Source organism: Bos javanicus, chromosome 20 (assembly GCF_032452875.1).
Source record: "Bos javanicus breed banteng chromosome 20, ARS-OSU_banteng_1.0, whole genome shotgun sequence".
NCBI classification, from domain to species: Eukaryota; Metazoa; Chordata; class Mammalia; order Artiodactyla; family Bovidae; genus Bos; species Bos javanicus.
Window position 1 is genome coordinate 58,136,232 of NC_083887.1, and position 22,145 is coordinate 58,158,376.

Here is a 22,145-nt window from a genome sequence, read left to right on the forward strand (position 1 = left end):
TTTTCCATAGCATTTATGTAAGGACATTTGAGAGCAGAGGGGAGGAAGAGATTCTTTCTCTTAGGGGTGTGTTCTGAAAAGCTCACGAGGTGTCATCTTCTGTTGTTATTCGGTCAGTCGTGTCCCACTCTGTGTGACCCCGTGGACTGCAGCACACCAGGCTTCCCTGTCCTCCACTATCCCCCAGAGTTTGCTCTAACTCGTTTCTATTGAATTGGTGATGCCATCCAACCATCTCATCCTCTGTTGCCCATCTCCTCCTGCCCTCAATCTTTCCCAGCATCAAGATCTTTTCCAGTGTGTCAGCTCTTCACATCAGGTAGCCAAAGGCTTGGAGCTCTGGCTTCAGCATCAGTCCGGATGGAGTATTCAGGCTTGATTGGTTTGATCTCCTTGCAGTCCAAGGGACTCAGTCCTCTTCTAACTGGCTCTGAAAACATGAGCTGTATTTCAGCCCGTGCAGTGTTCAGTTGCTCCAGTCGTGTCTGGCTCTTTGCGACCCTGTGGACGTAGCCCACCACGTACCTCTGTCCTTGGGATTCTCCAGGCAAGAATACTAGCGTGGGTTATTACCATGCCCTCCTCCAGGAATCAAACCTGCGTCTCTGACATCTGCATTGGCACGCAGGTTCTTTACCACTAGTGACATGTGTGGATCACGCATCCCTTTCTAATTTTTCCCTTATCTTTGATACAAGATGGACTTGTGAGTTTGACCCAAGGCTCTAAATGACTATTTTGTCTCACCGCATAAGATTACAAATGGTGACTTTTCTTATCTATTATGTTTCCTTAATTCCATCCAATCTCAGGCTGTGGCTTTAACACCACCACCCTTTGGGCGTTTGTTTGTTTTTTCAGTTTAATGGCCAACTCCTTGATTTCTTTTTGCTTTGTTTCCTAATTTACCTGTTTCTTCATTTTATTCTTTACCATCATAGTTACTTTTCCCAGCAAGATGTCATCTGTAGTTTTAATGAATATACTTCTTTATTCAAACACATTTATAGATAAAATTCGACCATTTTCCCTTATGATATTATTAGCATTCTTGTTAATTCTAAAGAGACATACCATTAGTATTAGTAGAGCTGACCTTCCTGCTTTTCACTTGAGGGGCTTTGACTAAAGGGGAGTGAGACTAAGAATTGCCCTTTGTTTAACTCACTTTTTGGAGAAGGTGATGGCAATCCACCCCAGTACTCTTGCCTGAAAAATCCCATGGGCGGAGGAGCCTGGTAGGCTGAAGTCCATGGGGTCACTAAGAGTCGGACACGACTGATCGACTTCACTTTCACTTTTCACTTTCATGCATTGGAGAAGGAAATGGCAACTCACTCCAGTGTTCTTGCCTGGAGAATCCCAGGGACAGAGGAGCCTGGTAGGCTGCCGTCTATGGGGTCACACAGAGTCGGACACAACTGAAGCGACTTAGCATCAGCAGCAGCAGTAACTCACTTTTAATCCCTGTCTGTCCTATCAGTGGTCCAACAAATTGCTTACTGACCAAATAGTATGTGCGTGTCGTTCAAGTCCTACTAACGATAAGCTGGGTGCAGAAGTGAGACGAATACAAAACAGATGGTGGCCAGATACACCCTTCTTCTCAAAAAGATGTAGTTAATGGGAAAGTGTGCCTGTTCAGCATGGATTTCTAGAAGCAAAAGCTATTTTCAGCCTGTGAAAATTTTTATGATACTGTAATATGTAGCATTTATTTTTCTCTTTCTGACTTAAACTTCACTCTGTATGACAGTATCTGAATCTATCCACATTCTCAGCAAAGAGCACAGTTCCATTCCTTTTTATGGCTGAGTAATGGAAAAAGCAAGAGAGTTCCAGAAAAACATCTATTTCTGCTTTATTGACTATGCCAAAGCCTTTGACTGTGTGGGTCACAATAAACTGTGGAAAATTCTGAAAGAGATGGGAATACCAGACCACCTGATCTGCCTCTTGAGAAATTTCTATGCAGGTCAGGAAGCGACAGTTAGAACTGGACATGGACCAACAGACTGGTTCCAAATAGAAAAAGGAGTACATCAAGGCTGTATATTGTCACCCTGCTTATTTAACTTCTATGCAGAGTACATCATGAGAAACGCTGGACTGGAAGAAACACAAGCTGGAATCAAGATTGCTGGGAGAAATATCAATAACCTCAGATATGCAGATGACACCACCCTTACGGCAGAAAGTGAAGAGGAACTCAAAAGCCTCTTGATGAAAGTGAAAGTGGAGAGTGAAAAAGTTGGCTTAAAGCCCAACATTCAGAAAATGAAGATCATGGCATCTGGTCCCATCACTTCATGGGAAATAGATGGGGAAACAGTGGAAACAGTGTCAGACTTTATTTTTCTGGGTTCCAAAATCAGTGCAGATGGTGACTGCAGCCATGAAATTAAAAGACGCTTACTCCTTGGAAGCAAAGTTATGACCAACCTAGATAGCATATTGAAAAGCAGAGACATTACTTTGCCAACAAAGGTTCGTCTAGTCAAGGCTATGGTTTTTCCTGTGGTCATGTATGGATGTGAGAGTTGGACTGTGAAGAAGGCTGAGCGCCGAAGAATTGATGCTTTTGAACTGTGGTGTTGGAGAAGACTCTTGAGAGTCCCTTGGACTGCAAGGAGATCCAACCAGTCCATTCTGAAGGAGATCAGCCCTGGGATTTCTTTGGAAGGAATGATGCTAAAGCTGAAACTCCAGTGCTTTGGCCACCCATGTGAAGAGTTGACTCATTGGAAAAGACTCTGATGCTGGGAGGGATTGGGGGCAAGAGGAGAAGGGGACGACAAAGGACGAGATGGCTGGATGGCATCACTGACTCAATGGATGTGAGTCTCAGTGAACTCCGGGAGTTGGTGATGGACAGGGAGGCCTGGCGTGCTGCGATTCATGGGGTCGCAAAGAGTCGGACATGACTGAGTGACTGATCTGATCTGATCTGATACTATATGTATACATATATACTACTATATACATATACATATATACTACTATGTATAAAATAGATGACTAATGAGAACCTACTGTAAAATAAATATTTTTAAAAAGAAAAGCAAGATGGTAGAAGTAAACCAGAGTCAAAGTTGAAGGAGTCAAAAGTGGATTTGAGCGAGCACAGTGACAGTGGAGAAGGCAAGACAAGGGGCTATTGGGTGGTGGGGGAAGATGTGGGAGGCACACAGCCACCATACATTTATAAATAGGGGATAATAAAGCAGGAAAAAGGGTTCAGTGTTGAATGTCACAAGTACCAGGTGGATGTCTGATGCTCAGGTTGGGGCAGGTAACCCAGCACAGGAGATGTGCAGCCTGAGACTATGGAAGAGCCCATTAAACAACACAGATGGCCAAGGCGGAGGAAGAACGAAAGGGAAGGAGAGCAGGGAAGGGCCAAGCAGAAAGAGGACCAGCAAAGAGGGCATTAGGCACTTAGCCCTGCAGCTGTCCCTGGGTCCCTTGGAGGGCCTTTGATACCAGTGGGCATTTTTTGTTGTTGTTGTTACATCTCAGTGACAACTATATAAAATAAAACAAATTTATCAGTTCAACTCAGTCACTCAGTTGTGTCTGACTCTTTGCGACCCCATGGTCTGCACACCAGGCTTCCCTGTCCTTCACCATCTCCCGGAACTTGCTCAAACTCATGTCCATTGAGTTGGTGATGCCATCCAATCATCTCATCCTCTGTTATCCCCTTCTCCTCCTGCCTTCAATCTTTCCCAGCATCAGGGTCTTTTCCAATGAGTCAGCTTTTCACATCAGGTGGCCAAAGTATTGGAGTTTCAGCTTCAGCATCACTCCTTCCAATGAACACTCAGGACCGATCTCCTTCAGGATGGACTGGTTGGATCTCCTTGCTCACCAAGGGACTCTCAAGAATCTTCTCTAGCACCACAGTTCAAAAGCATCAATTCTTTGGGGCTCAGCTTTCTTTATAGTCCAACTCTCACATCCATACATGACTACTGGAAAAGCCAAAGCTTTGACTAGACAGACCTTTGTTGGCAAAGTAATGTCTCTGCTTTTTAATGTGCTGTCTAGGTTGGTCATATCTTTCTTCCAAGGAGCAAGCGTCTTTTAATTTCATGGCTACAGTCACTATCTGCAGTGATTTTGGAGCCCAGAAAAATAGTCTCTCACTGTTTCCATTGTTTCCCCATCTATTTGCTATGAAGTGATGGGACCAGATGCCATGATCTTCGTTTTCTGAATGTTGAGTTATACGCCAACTTTTCACTCTCCTTTTTCACTTTCATCAAAAGGCTCTTTAGTTCCTCTTCACTTTCTGCCATAAGGGTGGTGTCATCTGCAAATCTGAGGTTATTGATATTTCTCCCAGCAGTCTTGATTTCAGCTTGTGCTTCATCCAGCCCAGCAATTCGCATGATGTACTCTGCATATAAGTTAAATAAGCAGGGTGACAATATACAGCCTTGATGTACTCCTTTCCCAATTTGGAACCAGTCTGTTGTTCCACGTCCAGTTCTAACTGTTGCTTCTGGACCTGCATACAGATTTCTCAGGAGGCAGGTTAGGTGGTCTGGTATTCCTATCTCTTTAAGAATTTTCCACAGTTTGTTGTGATCCACACAGTCAAAGGCTTTGGCATAGTCAATAAAACAGAAGTTGATGTTTCTCTGAAACTCTCTTGCTTTCTCAATGATCCAACAGACATTCATATAAGTATGTTTAATACAGCCTTAACAACAAGGCAGATCTATATGTTCTGATTACTGCTTTTTAACTTTATGGTCGCTAAAGAAATTTTTATTGCTTAGAAAAGCTGAATATATTTTGTCATTCTGCATAGTCTCCTTGGTTATGAACTAATGCCTTAGCTAAGTACTCTGAGATTTTTTCTTTCCAAAAATTGTGTATTTCCCATTGGAGAAATCATCATTCCCAGAATGATCTCTTAGAGTTTTTTTCCCCCAATTTGGATGAACTTTGACATTTCAAACTTTTCAGTGTCTACTAGTCATCTACCAGTTCCTGCAGGATCTTCTTACTTGGAAGAGATTTCAAATGAGCGTCTCCAGCTTTGAGCAACCCAGTTTCAGATGTCTCTCCTTTCCTTCACTTACCTGGTATTATATCTGGACATCCACTGGTGGGTTACAGCAAGATGTTATAGACTTAGGTCAGAGAGGACCCAAAACTGCTTTGTAGGGTCATCCTTTGTAGGGTTTTTGTGTTTGTCCCAATAAAAGAGAAATCTTTCACTAGGTCCTTTTTATTGCATTTGCCTATTACATTTACAATAAGGTTTTTTCCTAGTGTGTTTCATATTCATTTTCTCTGATTTCTTGTTCTTTTTGGAGCCAGCTGCTGAGCCAGATCTTCTCCCATCCTTGGAGTTTTGCACATGGTGGTGGCTTTCCCCTGACATGACTGGGGAGATTCTCACTGACCAGACAGGCACTTCCCCAGGAATTTGTGGGGGAGATGCTGAGGAAAAGATGGTTCCAGAAAATTTCCTGCCCCAAACCTTATACAATTAGTCAGAGAAGTAGACACTTGGAACTTGTCGAACGGACAGACTTGAAATCGAGAAATCCACTGGCCGAAAAGTTGATGTCTGTTCTATGTACACCTGTGGCCTGGCTCAAGAAACCCAAATTGCAGGAGCCTTGAAAGTATTCCTGGCTTTTTGTTCTTGTCATTTGTTGGGCAACTGCCAGTAAGTGTCCCTTTTAAACTAAATTATAGGCTTCTCTGGTGTCTCAGACTGTAAAGAATCGACCTGCCATGTAGGAGACCCAGGTTCAGTCCCTGGGTCGGGAAGATCCCCTGGAGAAGGAAATGGCAACTCAGTCCAGTATTCTTGCCTAGAGAATTCCATGGACAGAGGAGCCTGGCAATCTACAGCCCATGGGGGTCCCAAAGAGTTGGACATGGCTGAGTGACTAATACTTTTACTTAAGCTAAATTGTAGCCGCTACCCTAGTCATGAACTCATCTATGAGACTCCATTTTATAAAAATGCAAGTCATGAGATTTGCCAGCCCCAGACCTTAGTTTAACCCAGGGGTCAGATGTTTTCCTGTTTCTCCCTGTTTATCTATAAAAGAGAGGAAAATTTGCCAACCTTGTGTTTGGTTTCATTGGGTCCAAGTCAACTTCACATGCATGGAAATTATAGTATGGCCTGGCCTCCTAATTCACACAGAGGTAGAAACCACTGCTGTGGATTTGTTTACTTCTTTCCACACTTACTCCTTCCAGTGATCTGCAAGCCCTCTTCCATGCCACAGAGGAGTCCAGGCAATCCGCAGAGCTCAGAGGAACAAAACTTGTACAGTTTCCTGTGCTTCTACAGTTTCTCAAGAGACTCTGTTTGTCCTTGTTCCCTTGTCAACAAAGCTGTCCATTATTCATGGATTATAAACCAATCCTGTAAAGAGTAAATTGGGACAACTTGGTATCATTTAAACCAGCAAGGGTGGTAGGAATGGACAGGCAGGTCTGTACAGTCTCATGATCTATTGCCGTGTGGCAATCACCTCGGTACTCACTGACTCACAAGACAAGCTTTCATTCTTGCTCACTAGACCATAGGTCGGTGGGGTGGCTGTTTTGCACTTGGCCATGTTTATGCCTCTGTGGTCAGCTGAATCCAAAGGAGACTCTGCCAGTCTTGGTGGGCTCACCAGGATCTGTCAGGTAACAGTAGGCTGGTCCAGGTGGCTCCGTGGACAGCTGAGCTCTGTTCCACATCGCCTCTCATCCTCCTCCACCAGCCCAAGCTTGCCTAAACAGCTGTGCCCGTACCTCCAGCGATGGATAGAGACACACAGGGTCTCTTGGGCCAAGAATCAGATGCGGCTCAACTTCACTGCCACTGCACGCTCCTGGGCAGGACAAGTCACAGGCCAGCCCAGGTTCCAGGAGTAGGGAAATTGACTTCAACTTTTGACAGGAGGAACTACAAAATCACATGCAGGGTAGGGACGTAAGAAGGAGAGAAGAGTTGAGGACACTGTAGCCATCAGCCTGCTACACTCACTTCTTGGCAGGATTATGGATTCATGCATTTATTCCATCCATAGAGACTGAACACTTCCTACGTGGAAAATATTGGCCTATATCCTGGGATTTCAGGCGTAAGGCTTGTTCTCTAGAGAGAAGCAGAAATCATGCAATAAATTATTACATTACCCACTCAATCAAGTCTTTTTTTATTGAGGTATTGTGGCTAAGCTAGTAAAGGATCCACCTGCAATGCGGGAGACCTGGGTTCGATCCCTGGGTTGGGAAGATCCCCTAGAGAAGGGAAAGGCTACCCACTCCAGTATTCTGGCCTGGAGAATCCCACGGGCTGTATAGTCCACAGGGTCACAAAGAGTCGGACACGACTGAGCGCCTTTCACCTCACTTCATTAGTTTCCAGTGTACAGAAAAGTGAATGTTGTACATATATTTGTTTTTCAGACTCTTTTCCAGTATAGGTTATTATAAGATATTGAGTACAGTTCCCTATACTTTAATATATATTATATGTTATCACTTGTATTATGTGCTATCATATGTAGCATATATACAATGTATATAATTATGACCCCGATGCTGGGAAAGATTGAAGGCAAGAGGAGAAGGGGACAACAGAAGATGAGATGGCTGGATGGCATCACCAACTCAATGGACATGAGTTTGAGCAAGCTTCGGGGAATGGTGAAGGACGGGGAGGCTGGTGCACTGCAGTCCATAGGGTTGCAAAGAGTCGGACACGACTTAGCGACTGAACAACAGCAACAAGGATTCCCAAATTTGCCTCTCGGAAACGCACACATTAACCTTTCCCTAAAATGGGAGGAAGGCTTTTTCGTCAACTCCCATGGGAAAATTTTAGGTAATGAGACTTGTTTTGATTAATACCAATATTTCATGGCATATTGCAACAAGCACTGGTTACTCTGGTTGAACAAGTTTGGGAACCACTGATTCTGGGAGGGTCCACCACTCCAGTGGGCTGAGGTAGGAGGAGCTAGGGATTTGAATGACTGACGGCCCCTCCTGTTTCCTGTTTCCGCAGCTCAAATACCTGTAAATAGGTCAAGTCCGTGTCCTCTTGCTGCAGCCAGGCCATGAAATCCATTTACATCTATTCAAAAGCCTCCCTTAATTTCTCTTTCTAATGTTCTACTTTTCATAAGGAATATAGGCTATTTCAGAACAGTCTTAGTAAGGCCGTTTATAAAAGTTGAAGGTTACTAAGTGTCATGAAGGCAGCTAGCCTGGTAATTATAGACTCGATGCAAAGCACTTTAAACAAATTACCCCCAGCCTCCAGCTCCAGCCAGAAACAGCTCTGGGAAACAGAGGGGAGGGTGAGGGGATATTAGGTGAAAAACAGCTGCTGGAATTGAGCATTCCCAACTCCCAGGGTGGAAACAACCTTTGTAGTTAAAATCAGACTCTTCTACCGCATAGGCGAGGAGTAAAAGGAAGGAAGAAAAACAGGAAGAAAAGCTTCTTTCCGTGGCCTCCAGAATTTTCCTCTAGTAGCTAAAAGAGGACAGGAAGTAAAAAGAAGCAAAAGCATCCTCAGGCCCATTGGTCTTAAAGTACCCTGGCACTTGGGGACCCCGGAGCTGCAGTCTGAACAAAACGAGGAGGTGGGGGACATCCTGGCAGAATCAGAGCTTTGGCTGAGCTCAGCACCCAGCAGTCCTGCAGACTCTCTTCAACTTTAGATGTTTGCTCTTCATTGCTCTGCGTAAAGGCACTGTTTTTAACATTTTAGTTCAAATATTCTAATAAATTGGTATACTTAGATATGGGCTTCCCAGGCAACTCAGACGGTAAAGAATCTGCCTGCCATGCAGGAGACCTGGGTTCGATCCCTGGGTCAGGAAGATGTCATGGGAGAAGGAAACGGCAACCCACTCCAGTATTCTTGCCTGGGAAGTCCCACGGATAGAGAAGCCTGGCGGTCGACAGACTATGGGGTCGCAAAAGAGTCTGACATGACTTAACAGCAACCAGCAACAGTGGCAATACTTAGGTATATTCATAGAAGTAGAAAAACTGATTTATACTGACCCCTATACACTCAGACCACATGAGCCAACTGCTCGCTCTGCTCACAGCTTCTCAAACTCACACAACCTTTCTTCTCTGGCTGCTATCCTACAGTCTCATGGGAAAAGAATTCTCTCTAGAAGCCACCTGTATGAGTTTGCTAGGTCTGTCCTAGCAAAGCACCACAGACAGCAGAAGTGCGTAGTCTCACAGTCTGGAGGCTGGGAGATCGAGGCAGTGGTGGTGAGGTTGGTTCCTTTGAAGGCCATGACCGAGAACCTGTCCCAGGCCCCTCTCCAGCTTCTGGGGGTTTGTGATATGTAGTGTCTTAGTGTCTTTTGGCTTGAGGAGGCATCTCCCTGATCTCTCCCTTGATGGTCTTGTGAGCTTGTCCTTTTGCACATTTCTGTAGGTCTCCAAATTCCCCGTTTAGAAGGATACCAGTTTCCGTGGGTTGGAAGCCCACTGTCCTTCAGTGTCACCCTGCACGTGCGTGCTTGGTCGCTCAGTCATGTCCAACTCTTCAATCCCATGGACTGTAGCCCACGAGGCTCCTCTGTCCATGGGATTTTCCAGGCCAGAATACTGGAGTGGGTTGCCATTTCCTTCTCCAGGGGATCTTCCCCACCCAGGGATCGAACCGAGTCTCCTGCACTAAAGGCGAATGCTTTACCATCTGAGCCACCAGGGAAGCCCCAGGGTCACCCGACCTTCACTAATTATACCTGCAATGATCCTGATGCCAAATAAGGTCACCTTCTGAGGTCCTCAGGGCTAGGAGTCAACAAATGAATTGTGAGGGGACAGAGGTCAACCCATACATCCCCCTCTGAATCTCAGCCTTTCTCCAGTCTCAAGGTCCCCACTTTGGCCATCCAGTCAGGTCTGCTCAGCTGGCATTTATATCAGCTCTAACCTTTACCAGGGAATTTTAGTTCCTGAGCTATTCATAGCCATCCCTGGGCTCCTGCACTTGGCATGGCTCTGTTTGCCCAGCGTGGCTGCCTTTGCCATTTGCAGCTGCCTCTGCCAGGAAGGGCAAGGGGGCAGGATCAGGACATCTCTCTGGGGATCTCCACACAATGAACTTGACCGACAATGAAAAGGCATGTACAGATCAACAGTGACCATGATTTCCAAGTCTCAGCACTCACAGTAAGCTGTGTGTGTGGTTCAGTAACATCTGCATCCCAGCTTCGGGTTTCAGCGGCTCATCTCGGATCTGAATGCATTTCTCACCTCGCTGCAAAGTGGGGCTGGAGGACTCCCTCCCTGCCTCCAAGGGTCAGGTCACCTTCGTACCTTCTGATCCAAGCAGGACATCACAGCTGCCTCCCTGGTCCCTGGCCATAACTCATCCCACTTCTCCCTTCTTTGCTGTTTCTGCCAAGTGCCAGCCTCCCTCCTGGATTTCCCTTCCTCTTCTGCTGGCCCCACCATGCTCCACCCCTGACACCTGGGCTCACCTGGAGGTTCGCCTTTTGATTTCCACCTCTGTTCCTCCTGGGAGGATTCAGATCTCCCCTCCTGCATTTGCCTCCCTCACCAGCCCTGTTTTCTGTATGACTCAGTCATCTTAGCCCCCTGCCTCTTGAAATCACTTACTCATACGTCACTCCCACTGGGATTTCCATTTGTGCATTTAAATATCTTTTTTTTCATCCTGAAGAGCATGCTTGATTCAACATTCTCATGCTGCTGCTGCTAAGTCGCTTCAGTTGTGTCCGACTCTGTGCGACCCCATAGACAGCAGCCCACCAGGCTCCCCCGTCCCTGGGATTCTCCAGGCAAGGGTTCTGGAGTGGGTTGCCATTTCCTTCTCCAATGCATGAAAGGGAAAAGTGAAAGTGAAGTCGCTCAGTCATGCCCGACTCTTAGTGACCTCATGGACTGGAGCCCACCAGGCTCCTCCATCCATGGGATTTTCCAGGCAAGAGTACTGGAGTGGGGTGCCATTGCCTTCTCCGCCACATTCTCATAATTCCAGGCTAATCCCAACAAAAGATGGAGAATTATTTCTTTTTACCAATTAATATGGTAATAAACCCACAAAGAGAAACAATTTGGTGACCGAACAATGACAATAACAAGTGGTAACAAATCGTCCCCCACACTTTGAAATGGAGAAAGGGATTCTGATTGTTTCACAAAAAGTAAGCGGGACACTGCATTTGACCTCCTTTCTGATTTTAAAGCAGCTTCTGCACTTCTCAAGTGTATAAATATTCATATTAATGAAAGAGTGAACACAGCAGGAACGCTGCTATTAGAGCACTATGTAAAACCCTATGAAAACACAAAGATTATTGTTTTCCTGTATGGTCTAAACTTTGTATCAGTGAGGTAGGAAATAGTCAATATTTTATTTAACCTTTACTAAAATGTCAGGGAGCTTCCCTGGTGGCTCAGATGGTAGAGAATCTGCCTGTGGTGCCGGAGACCCAGGTTCAATCCCTGGGTTGGGAAGATGCCCTGGAGAAGGGAATGGCTACCCAGTCCTGTATTCTTGCCTGGAGAATCCCATGGACAGAAAAGCCTGGAGAGCCACAGTCCATGGGGTCACAAAGAGTCGTAGACAAATAACACACACACACACACACACACACACACAGCAGTGCCACAGTGCTTAGTTCATACATTATGGAATTTTTCTCTTTCTACCTTTCTCACCCTTCGGCACGTACACACTCATTCAGCCTTTGTCGGTTAAAGCCCATTATGTTCTAGTTACACACTGGTCCCAAATCCTCACATTGGAGGGACTTGGAAAGCACAGAGACAGCATTTTTCCACTGGGCAAACTATACACACAGTTTCTATCCCCCACAATTTTTGCCTTCCTTGGAAAAATGAAACAAAAGGAATTACAAACAGTGACTAGCTACCTTTAAATTTCTATTGACAAGCCACGTTTTGTTGAATCCCTGTGTTGTACACCTGGAACTAGCATAATATTGTAGATCCATTAAACTTATTAAAGAAAAGGCATATTAATACATAGGAATTTTCTCTTAGTAAATAATTAAGAATACCTACAGACATTGAGGGCTTCCCTGGTGGCTTAGTGGTAAAGAACCCCCCTGCCAATGCAGGAGATGCAGGTTTGATCCCAGGAGAAGGAAATGGCAACCCACTGCAGTATTCTTGCCTGGGAAATTCCATGAACAGAGGAGCTTGGTGGGCTACAGTCCATAGGGTCGCAAAAGAGTCAGACATGACTTAGCAACTAAACAACAACTACACGGGCATTGAGCTTTCAAACTAGCCATCAAGCATTCTTTTATAATATCAAAAGAATGGAAACAACCTAAATATATACTAATTGGAGATTGAGCAAGTGATACTAAATAAACCTGCAAAAAGGAATTCAGTACAACCAATCACATATAGAAGCATGTTATGGAAAGGATGTTTATGGTTCACAAACGAGTATGTATGTAGTGTTGAGAGGGTAACAGGCAGGAAGGCCAGGGCTCTCCAAACGGAGGAAATAGCCTGCAAGTGTCAGACATTTTTATCTCTCTTAAGCGGCAGGAGGAAACAAACGCGATATTTTTTTCCTTCTCTATACAAATTTAAAAGGAGGTTTCTCTTAAAATACTGTGTTGCCATAATGACACCTGGTTTCGCCTGAAGTTAACTATTCTCAAACCTAGAGATAACCAATGCCTTTTTCTTACTGAAACGTTTGTCTTAAGCTATGCTAATGTACTATGCGTTTACCCCGAACTCCGTCTTCAAGTCGGTTCCTCCTCTTGGCTCAGAACCTACTTGACAAACCAGTATGTTATACTCAGATATTGTTCCCCTAATCTATGTAAACAAAACTATTTGTATGGTGATCTGCCCTTCTTCAAGATCCAAGTTAATCATTTTATGGCCCAGGATAAACCATTTGGTGCCAAGATTATCCCAAAATGCATCTTATGGGTGAGGGGCCTGGTGCCATTCTGAGTTTTAAGACATTCCTTTCTTTCATTAACAGACTGCTAGTGACTATATAACATCCAGCTGAAGACTAGCAGGGGGGCACTCTTTCTGCCCCCTTCTGATGCCTAGGAGAAGCTTTCTCTATCTCCTTTATACTTTAATAAAACTTTATTACACAAAAGCTCTGAGCGATCAAGCCTCGTCTCTGGCCCCGGATTGAATTCTTCTCCTCCGGGGGCCAAGAATCCCCGTGTCTTCGCGTGATTCAACAACAACCTTTTAGTGTGAGGCCATTTTTGTGTTAAAACACCCAAGCATACTCCACCACATAACACCCATAAAACAACTGGGTGATCAGCACCCAGAGTGTCAACTGTGACCTCTTCTGGGCAGAAGGATGGATGAGATTGTAGATGATTTTCATCCTTTTGCTTGTCTAGATTTTTCTACAAAATATATATATATATATATATAATCTTTAAAATTGTTTTTAAACTTTTGAGATAAAAAGCTTATGAGGATAACTTTTTCTAAATATTGCCGGGTATTTTTTTTTTTGCAGCATATAGTGACTTAGGCTACTACATCATCAATAAATTGCACCATGTGGATGAGTCGGTGGGGAATAAAACAAGAAGGGCCTTCCTGTATCTTGCTGCCTTCCCTTTTATGGATGCGATGGTGAGTAGGAAGGTCGTTGGCACTCTTTTTTACATTGTGGGAAAAAGTACATGGCCTAAAACTTACATTTTAACCATTTTTGTGTGTGCAGTATATTCACATTGTTGTGAATCTTCAGAACTCTTTTCATCCTGGGATACGGACTCTATTCCCATTAAACACTGACTCCCCATCCACCCCTCTCCCAGCCCCTGGCAACTCGGAAATGGAAATGGGTCCACTTACTCCCTACAATAGATCCACTTACTCCTTGGCAGGAAAGTTATGACCAGCCTAGACAGCATGTTAAAAAGCAGAGACGTCACTTTGCCAACAAAGGTCCGTCTCATCAAGGCTATGGTTTTTCCAGTAGTCATGTATGGATGTGAGAGTTGGACTATAAAGAAAGCTGAGTGCCGAAGAATTGATGCTTTTGAACTGTGGTGTTGGAGAAGACTCTTGAGAGTCCCTTGGACTGCAAGGAGATCCAACCAGTCTATCCTAAAGGAGATCAGTACTGAGCGTTCATTGGAAGGACTGATGTTGAAGCTGAAACTCCAATACTTTGGCCACCTGATGCAAAGAGCTGACTCATTGGAAAAACCCTGATGCTGGGAAAGATTGAAAGCAGGAGGAGAAGGGGATGACAGAGGATGAGATGGTTGCTTGGCATCACCAACTCAATGGACATGAGTTTGAGCAAACTCCGGGAGTTGGTGATGGACAGGAAGGCCTGGTGTGCTGCAGTCCATGGGGTTGCAAAGAGCTGGACACAACTGAGTGACTGAACTGAACTGAACTCTCTACAAAATGACCTACACCCTTGAGGCTCTCTTCACTGCCCTCTACACTTTTCTCACTGGAGGAATATTCATATAACGTGAAATTTCCCATATGAACCGTTGTTAAGTGCAGTTGAGTGGCCTTGGGTGCTTTCACATTGCTCTTCTCCCATCCCCACCATCCATGCTCAGCTCTCTCCATCCTCCCCTCTGAACACTGACTCCCCACCCTCCCCCAGTCCCTGACACCCACGACTCTTACTTCTGTGTCTGTGAACTCAACTACTCTCGGTACCTCATGAATAGAATAATACAGTATTTGTCTTTTTGTGGCTCTTTGGCTTATTTCACTTCACAGACTATCTTCAGGGTTCATCCATGTTGTAGCCTGTGTCAGAATGTCCTTTTCTAAGGCTAAGTAATATTTCTTGTATGTATAAGCTGTATTTTGTTTATCCTTTCATCCATCCTTGGGCATCTGGGTTATTTCTACATTTGTCTGCTATGAATACTGCCACTAGGAAGATGAGTGTACAAATATCCCTTTGAATCCTTGCTGTAATTCTTTTGAGTATATACCCGTAAGAGGAATTGCTAAGTCATATAATCATTCTGTTTTTAAGGTTTTGAGGCTCCATCATACTGATGGAGCAGCTGCACCATTTTACCTCTCCACCAGCTGTGCGGAAGGGTTCCAACTGACCACTCACTGACTTATAACCAGTCCATCTTGTCAGTTTATTTTATGAGAATTGTCTGCATTTGCCACAAGTTCTGGCAGGAGGCAAGAGAGCTCCCTTGAAAATTTGATTCAAATATAAATTCTTTTCTGATATATTCAGGCTCAAGAGATCAGGATAGCTTTCAGATAAACTTACCACTTGTGTGGTATAAGCACCCAAAGCTGCTTACAGTAAGACTCACTTGAATATCCTGATAGGGCTTTATTACTTTAATAACCAGCTTCGCTAGAGTAGCTGAGGATGACTCACTTCCATAGATTACATTCTTTGTCCTGATACTGAAGAGTTCTCAAAGAATGCTTTTTTCCTATTTGTCTGTATTATAGATATAAAAGAGACTTAGCAAAAAAAAATATATATATATGTATGTATATATATATATACACACATATACATATATCTCCAATAATGGCTGATGGTGGAAAATAAACCCTTTCTTTGGGATCCATTTTAAATTACCTTTGGAAGGAAGCTTTAAAATATGATCATTTGTATGGGGTTATTTCTAGTTTTTAACAATTTTTTATTATGAAAAATTTTAGACATACATGAAAGTAAACACAAATCATTAGCATGCAACAAGGCATTTCTTATAAGAAATGGCCTTTGATCTTACTGTTATATAGGTTTTGTTTTGTTTTGTTTTGCTTAACCACCCCTCTCCTCCAGTTCTGTATACATTAGATGTGTGAGGTGAGTGGACCTCTGTATCAAGGTTAAGGCAGCAGCCCCAAATCCTCGGAGGAAGGAGGCAAGGTACTAATAAAAATGCACGTGGTCCATCCTCTCAAATGTCATCAGAAGGCTCACTGTGCCCACAGCTGTGTTACGGGCACAGCCTCACTGAATCTGACGACTTCCTAGCAGTGTGGGGGAGCCTTAGATACTAAACCCTCAGTTTCCACCAAAGGTTCTGATTTTCAGTTGTCCTGACATCACTTTAGGCTAAGAATTTGGCCATTGGAACACTTGTACCTGGATTTCCCTTTTCTTACTTATCACCAGGTGTGTTTACTCTGGTAGCTGACACAGACCGTCCACCCCTATGCCCCCTGCCTCCAAAAGAAAAAGGCCAAGGATTTGGGGTGTATGGAAGCAGAGTCCCCACGGGGCCCAGGCTGGACTGAGGTGGCACCACAGTGCCCTCAAAGCAGTGAGAGAACTGAATGGGGTGACCGACCTTTTTCACAGCCTAAGAGAGTGAAGACCCAGCTTCCTAGGCAGAGTCTGAGATTCTAATGCCCTTCCTCCTATCTGCACTGAGACTCTGCTAACACACAGAAGAACTACTATTAATCAGGGAACGCAGGACTAAAAGTGGCTCACAGACTCATTTGCCAAAGAAGTTCCCAGAACTCAAAACATTTGTGATCAGCACACTTTTCTTCCATGTTTCATCTACCAACTCCCCCAAAAGACCAGTAGTAAAAGATTACTGATAAAGACCAAAATAATACATATCATCTCCCCAAACACACATACACATGCACACGTGCACACACACACACCCTACCACATGGCCCAGATGTATTAGTTGGAGAGATAATATTTTTGAATCTTATCATCCAGGTCACTTTCAGTCAATAAAGACAGTCTACCATCCACAATTTACAATTGTCATCTACACTTTGCCTTTCTTTTCATATTTGGCACCTTGGGACCTGTGAGCTGAGGAGGAAGTAGCAATAGAAGCAGTTATTTATATAGTCTTGACACAGACCTAGGTTATTCCCTAGGTGTGCTTGGGTTTAGCCCACGTGAAATGTTATTTCTGTGTCAGTTCAAGTTGACCTTTACTAGTTAGAAAGATGATACTGAAACAGATCTTACTTTGAACTTCAAACCTTCTCCAAACCTGCCATCCGCTGGGCTTTTCGTTGTCTGCAGGCTTTCTAGCACTTTCCTCTTAATTCCCCTCAAAGGCACAAAGTGTCAGATCAGATCCTGCCCAAACTTAAAGAGAAGGAAGTGGTAGAGCCCTGATCATTCAGTGGGAGCCTGTAATGACTGCAGTAACTCAGAACCAGTTCTGAGCCCTCCTCATTGGAACCTGCTTCACAGACCAGAAAGCTGTGCTTTGTGACTCACAGTGGTCCCCGTTCCTGGTATTCACCCAGATTTCCTGCCAGGCCCATGAACCAGTACACTAGTCTTCAGATAATTGGTACGAAACAAATGCTATGTGGTCACTGGTTCCACTTAAAAACCTCACTTGGTCCTGGGTGCCAGGTTAAGTTACAATCATTGTATCAATCAAAGATTCATTAAACTTGTGCTACTAAGGTTTGGAGGTGGGTGGGTATAAAGTCTATTTCAAGAATGCCCAGGAAGTCATAGGAACCAGAAGTAACCTAATCCTGAATGTATCTCATGCCCAAATCTCTCCTTCCTGGCAGGCATGGACCCATGCTGGCATTCTCTTAAAACACAAATACAGTTTCCTGGTCGGATGTGCCTCAATCTCAGATGTCATAGCTCAGGTAAGTGTAGTGCGTGTGTCAAAGCTGCTCCTTTTAGGTGATGGGCAGAACTGGCCGACGCCTCATCTACATCCATCCACTCTGCAGTGCATCCCTACTTGATTCAAATCAAACATGGACTTTGATAACAGCTAGTTAAATGAATGAGCAAACGAACCCTTCCGTGATTTAGTGTGTAGAACCTTGTGAAAAGCGGGGATTGTAGGAACTGAATCTCACTATCAGAGGTTTTGACCTGTATTGTTAAGGCTCTTGCATTTGAAATGACTCTAAAGCCATGGCTAGCACGTAGTCACAGGGCCACTGTGCACCTGATGGGGTGGACACCCGGGCTTCTGTGTGGCCAAGTCACCCGGGGCTGGGTTTAGAAGAGCGCACCTAGAGCTTAGTCTTTAATTGTCATCGCCACTGGGCAATTCAGGCATCTTTCCCCCAAACTTAGAATCAGGAAATTGAGTCTGAGAACATGTTCTGTCCAGTTTCCCCAGGGTCTGGCACCAGCCCTGAGTTCCATGCTCCATCCTTTCTTCTTCCATCAAAGATAACATGACAGACTTTAGCAGAAGATATTTAATTGCTATCGTCTGTAAGTTAGACTTAGTTCCTACAGTTGGGGATTTGGAGAATGATCTCTTTATGGAGAAGGAGGCAGACTGATTTCTAAACTTGCTTTCCAATTCTCATTTCCATGCTAGGAACATGTCCACATGGTTCTTCCTGGTTTTTCCCTGCTGAGCATGCTAGTCTTTCAATCACCTTTTTTAAGTAATCTACTGTTCAACTGTTAGTACTCCCTAAAGGCCAAGAATTAAATTTCCAAATTAATTGCATTGACTCCATGGATCACTATTTAAAGTAATTTAAATTGCTTCCTGCTAACATTATGTGTGTGAGTCTGTGTGTGTATGAGTGTGTGTGCATTTTCTAGCACATGCCTGAATATCCCCTAACATCATTCTTTGATGTATCTTTGTTAATTTTCTTATTGAGTTATTGGAGATTTTTTGCTTGGTCTTACTTTTGATTCATCCTCTGAGGGACGAACTGAACTGCCTCGTTCACGCTAATCACTTACTTGGAAATTAAGGGAACACCTCTCATTTTCAACATGAGCATTGATGCCTGAGTAAGCATTTGTAGATGTGGTATCCTCAAAGGCAAAAAGGAAAACACACATCTTTGCCTTAGATAAATATAGCAGGCATCCAAGAGTAAAAGAAAGAAATCATATCCCTGAAAAATGCTTTCCCAGTATGCTCACAGCCTTCTTCCTTCTTAATTTTAAAACTAGTACTGACCCCTGCCTGCTGGGAGGGCTCGAAATTTCAGAATAAACCTACCTGGTTATTCGGGGCAATGGAAGCTGGATTCAGGTGCCATCTGACCTCGGGCTGTTCCCAGTGATGTAGTTATTTTAAACCTTATAGCCTGAGTCCCTACCACGGTTTGGTTGAGGGAATAAATTCAGTTTTGGTTCGTAAGTCCTTTGCTCTCACTCCCACCCTCAACTTCATTCCTCTCATTACTTGAAAGCATTTGTGAATTACCAGATCTGGTAATGAATAAATAGATCCCAGGCAAAGTCCTTTTTAAAAAACATTTTTAAAGGTTTTTTTTTTTAATTTTTTAAATTATGAAAGTATGATAACACATTTACAGGAGACTTGTAAAATCCAGAACAAAGTTACATACAGTTTCACTATGTATTACAACTTTTAAGTAGATGAATTAAGATCTTTGGTTGGAGTTTCAATATCAAGCTCTCAAAAATTAATAAAATGAATATATAGAAAAGTAGAAGAATACGGTAGACCTGAAAAGCACCATGAACCAATTCAACATAATTAAGATTTGTACAATTTTCACACAGAAGTAGGATACAAATTATATTCAAGTTCCCATAGACTATAAACTAAGAGACATTGGAATTATCCAGGGACATAAAACAAGGTGCAAAAATTTCATGGTCTAAACGTATTGAAATCATGTAGAGTCCTAGGCAAAGTCCCTTGAAATACCAGCTTGGCATAGATAGGAAGGGAGTGATCACCAATGATAACGTGAAAACAGTCTGTAATGCCTGAGTGTCAGTGCCAACTCCTGTTTAAAAAGTAATTTTTAGTAAGCTAATTAATTTCATGTCATAATACAAAAAAAGCTCTTGGTTTGGTTCCAAAATGATACAGTTTTCTGTGTCACCATTATTGTAATAATCACATCTTTTGTATATATTTCATGATCACCTGGACTTTCTTAGCTTGCTCAGTGTTAAATGAAACTTTTGGCGGCTGGGTGGGGCGGGTTCTTGGACCTCGCTGGAACCTCTAGTTCTTTCCTCTTTCTGCTATTTTCGTCAGCCCTGGCCTTCTGAAGTCAGCTCAGGCCCCAGAGGTGGGATCCCAGGAACCCAGTTGAGTAATCTGGCTGTACTGCTGTAAGTCCCCTGTCTCCTGCCTCTCCATCGCAGCCTGCTGCCGAGATCCCGGTCCTGAGCCACCCAGTGGTGTGCACCTCGCACCACGTGCACCCAGGCAGCAAGTGCTCCTGCAGAAAGTTTCACAGTGGGACAAACTGATCGCAGGACACATTCACAATCCCATCACTCACCTCAGCTGACTCTAGTGACCATGTCCGAGCGTCTCCACCCACCTCACTGTCCCCAGCAGACGACCTCACTGCCTACTTCACTGAGGAGCTCAAAGCCACATGCCTACTTTCAGACCCTTGCATCACCTCTGCTGTCCCCATTACAGGAAAGCACATGTCCCTCCTTGGTCCCAGGCCACTTCTTCCTCCGGTGCCTCTGAGCCCGTCCTGTCCCGCTTTCTGGAGAACTTTATTCATCGGTTATCAGTGACTCCTTCTCTCTCCCCTGGATCATTTCTCTTGACGTGGAAACATGCTCAGACTTCTGCCTTCTTAAAACAACCACAACCACAGCATCAGCAACAAGCTTTTTCTGGCTCCCATGTACCTCTGTAGCTACAATTCTATTTTTTCACAGCCAGGCCTTTCAGAAAGGTGGTTTCCACCCAGGGTCTCCATTTCTTCCCTTCTCTTTCCTTCTTTTACCTGCTGCAGACTGACTTCCGCCCCATCAGCTCACCCACACAGTTCTCACTAATAACCTGCCTGCCATTGAATCCAGTACAACAGTTTCCATTGACTTCACGGATGTCTCAGTAACTCTTCATTCTGTTGACTTCGCCCTCCTCCATGAAACACCCCTTCCCACTGGCTCTCACACCACCATATCGTGGTTTTTCTCCTACTTCCGACAGCCCAGGTCATCTATTGATGTGTAAATGCTGAAGTTGCTCAAGACCCATCCCTCCTCACTGTGTATTCTATTCATGAAGAATCTGATGGTTGCCCTGCATTTATACCATCTGTAACATGACTGATATTCACCAAATAATTGTCTGCAGCCAAGTCCTCTGCTCAGGGCTCTAGACAAGGCATCTGAATGTCTCTATGATATTTCTACTCAGATCCTTCAAAGGCATCATAAGCCTCCATTCATAATCTTCATGATCTTGATGGCTGCATTTTTGAATGAACCTCTGCCCCTGCCATCTGCTCAGAAACCCGGGAGCCACCCTAGCAGCACCCCTCTTCATTCCCATCTGTCTAAAACATTTAATCCTAGATGCTTCCTTATCAGCCCACTTCTCCCCATCTCGGCTGCTCAGTTCTGAGAGGTCAGCTCTCCCACCTGGATCCTTAGAGATGCCTCCTGTCCCCTGGCCTGCCCCTCTGCTCTGGGTCTCCTCCCTCCTTCCCCACTGGGGCCACAGTAATCGATTCTCAGTGACATTCTGGCCACCTCACCCCCTCCTCAAACCTGCTTTCAAATTACCTCCTTGGTGTTCTTAAGATAAAAAGCCAGTATCCTGATCACAGGCTGAGAGGAGCTGAAAACCCACTGGCCCTGCTTCCTCCCCAGCCCAATCACTCTCCTCTGTCCCCTTGCTCTCTGCCCTCCAGGCCCCGGTCCTCCCTTCCAGACCCAATGCAGCCGAGCCCCTCCCCCTGGGGGCTTTGCCTGGATCCTTCTGCCCAGAAGGGAATGCCCTGGCCTCTGCTATCCCCACCAACCACTGGCTCCCGCCACCTGCTGCCAGCCAGCTGCCTGGGCTCTGGGTCTCAGCTCAGATGCACCCCACGGGGCGACCCTCTTCACTCCACAGCCTCCTCCTCACTCCCATCATCGCCACCCTCTTCCTTTCACCGGCCTTGTCAGGGGTTGACCATGACTCCTGCCTTCCCTGTGAGGCTGTCAGCTCCAGGAGAACAGAGTCTGGGACCACCTTATCCGTCACTGAATCACCAGCCCAGAGCAGGCTCTCCCTGGGAAAATCCTCACTACTGAGTCTGTAGGTTCCGCTTGCAAAATAACCCAATACAGTTTTGATGGCTGTATCAGATCTGAAAATCTTAATTCTAGATTGAAATGCAGAAGGGCCAGCTGTTGTTTTAAATTGATAACTGACCCAGCCCGCAGTGAAGATGTAAGATGT

General features: G+C 44.6%; 1 protein-coding gene across 2 annotated transcripts in view; it reads left to right on the forward strand.

The window, feature by feature from the left end:
* The window catches only part of ANKH (ANKH inorganic pyrophosphate transport regulator), a 170,133-nt gene that overhangs the window by 100,735 nt on the left and 47,253 nt on the right, over positions 1–22,145 (forward strand). For both annotated transcript variants that reach the window (XM_061393852.1, XM_061393853.1), the window contains exons 3-4: positions 13,523–13,641; positions 17,542–17,625. In XM_061393852.1, the coding sequence (XP_061249836.1) occupies positions 13,523–13,641; positions 17,542–17,625 (203 nt within the window). The remainder of the gene's footprint in view (positions 1–13,522; positions 13,642–17,541; positions 17,626–22,145) is intronic.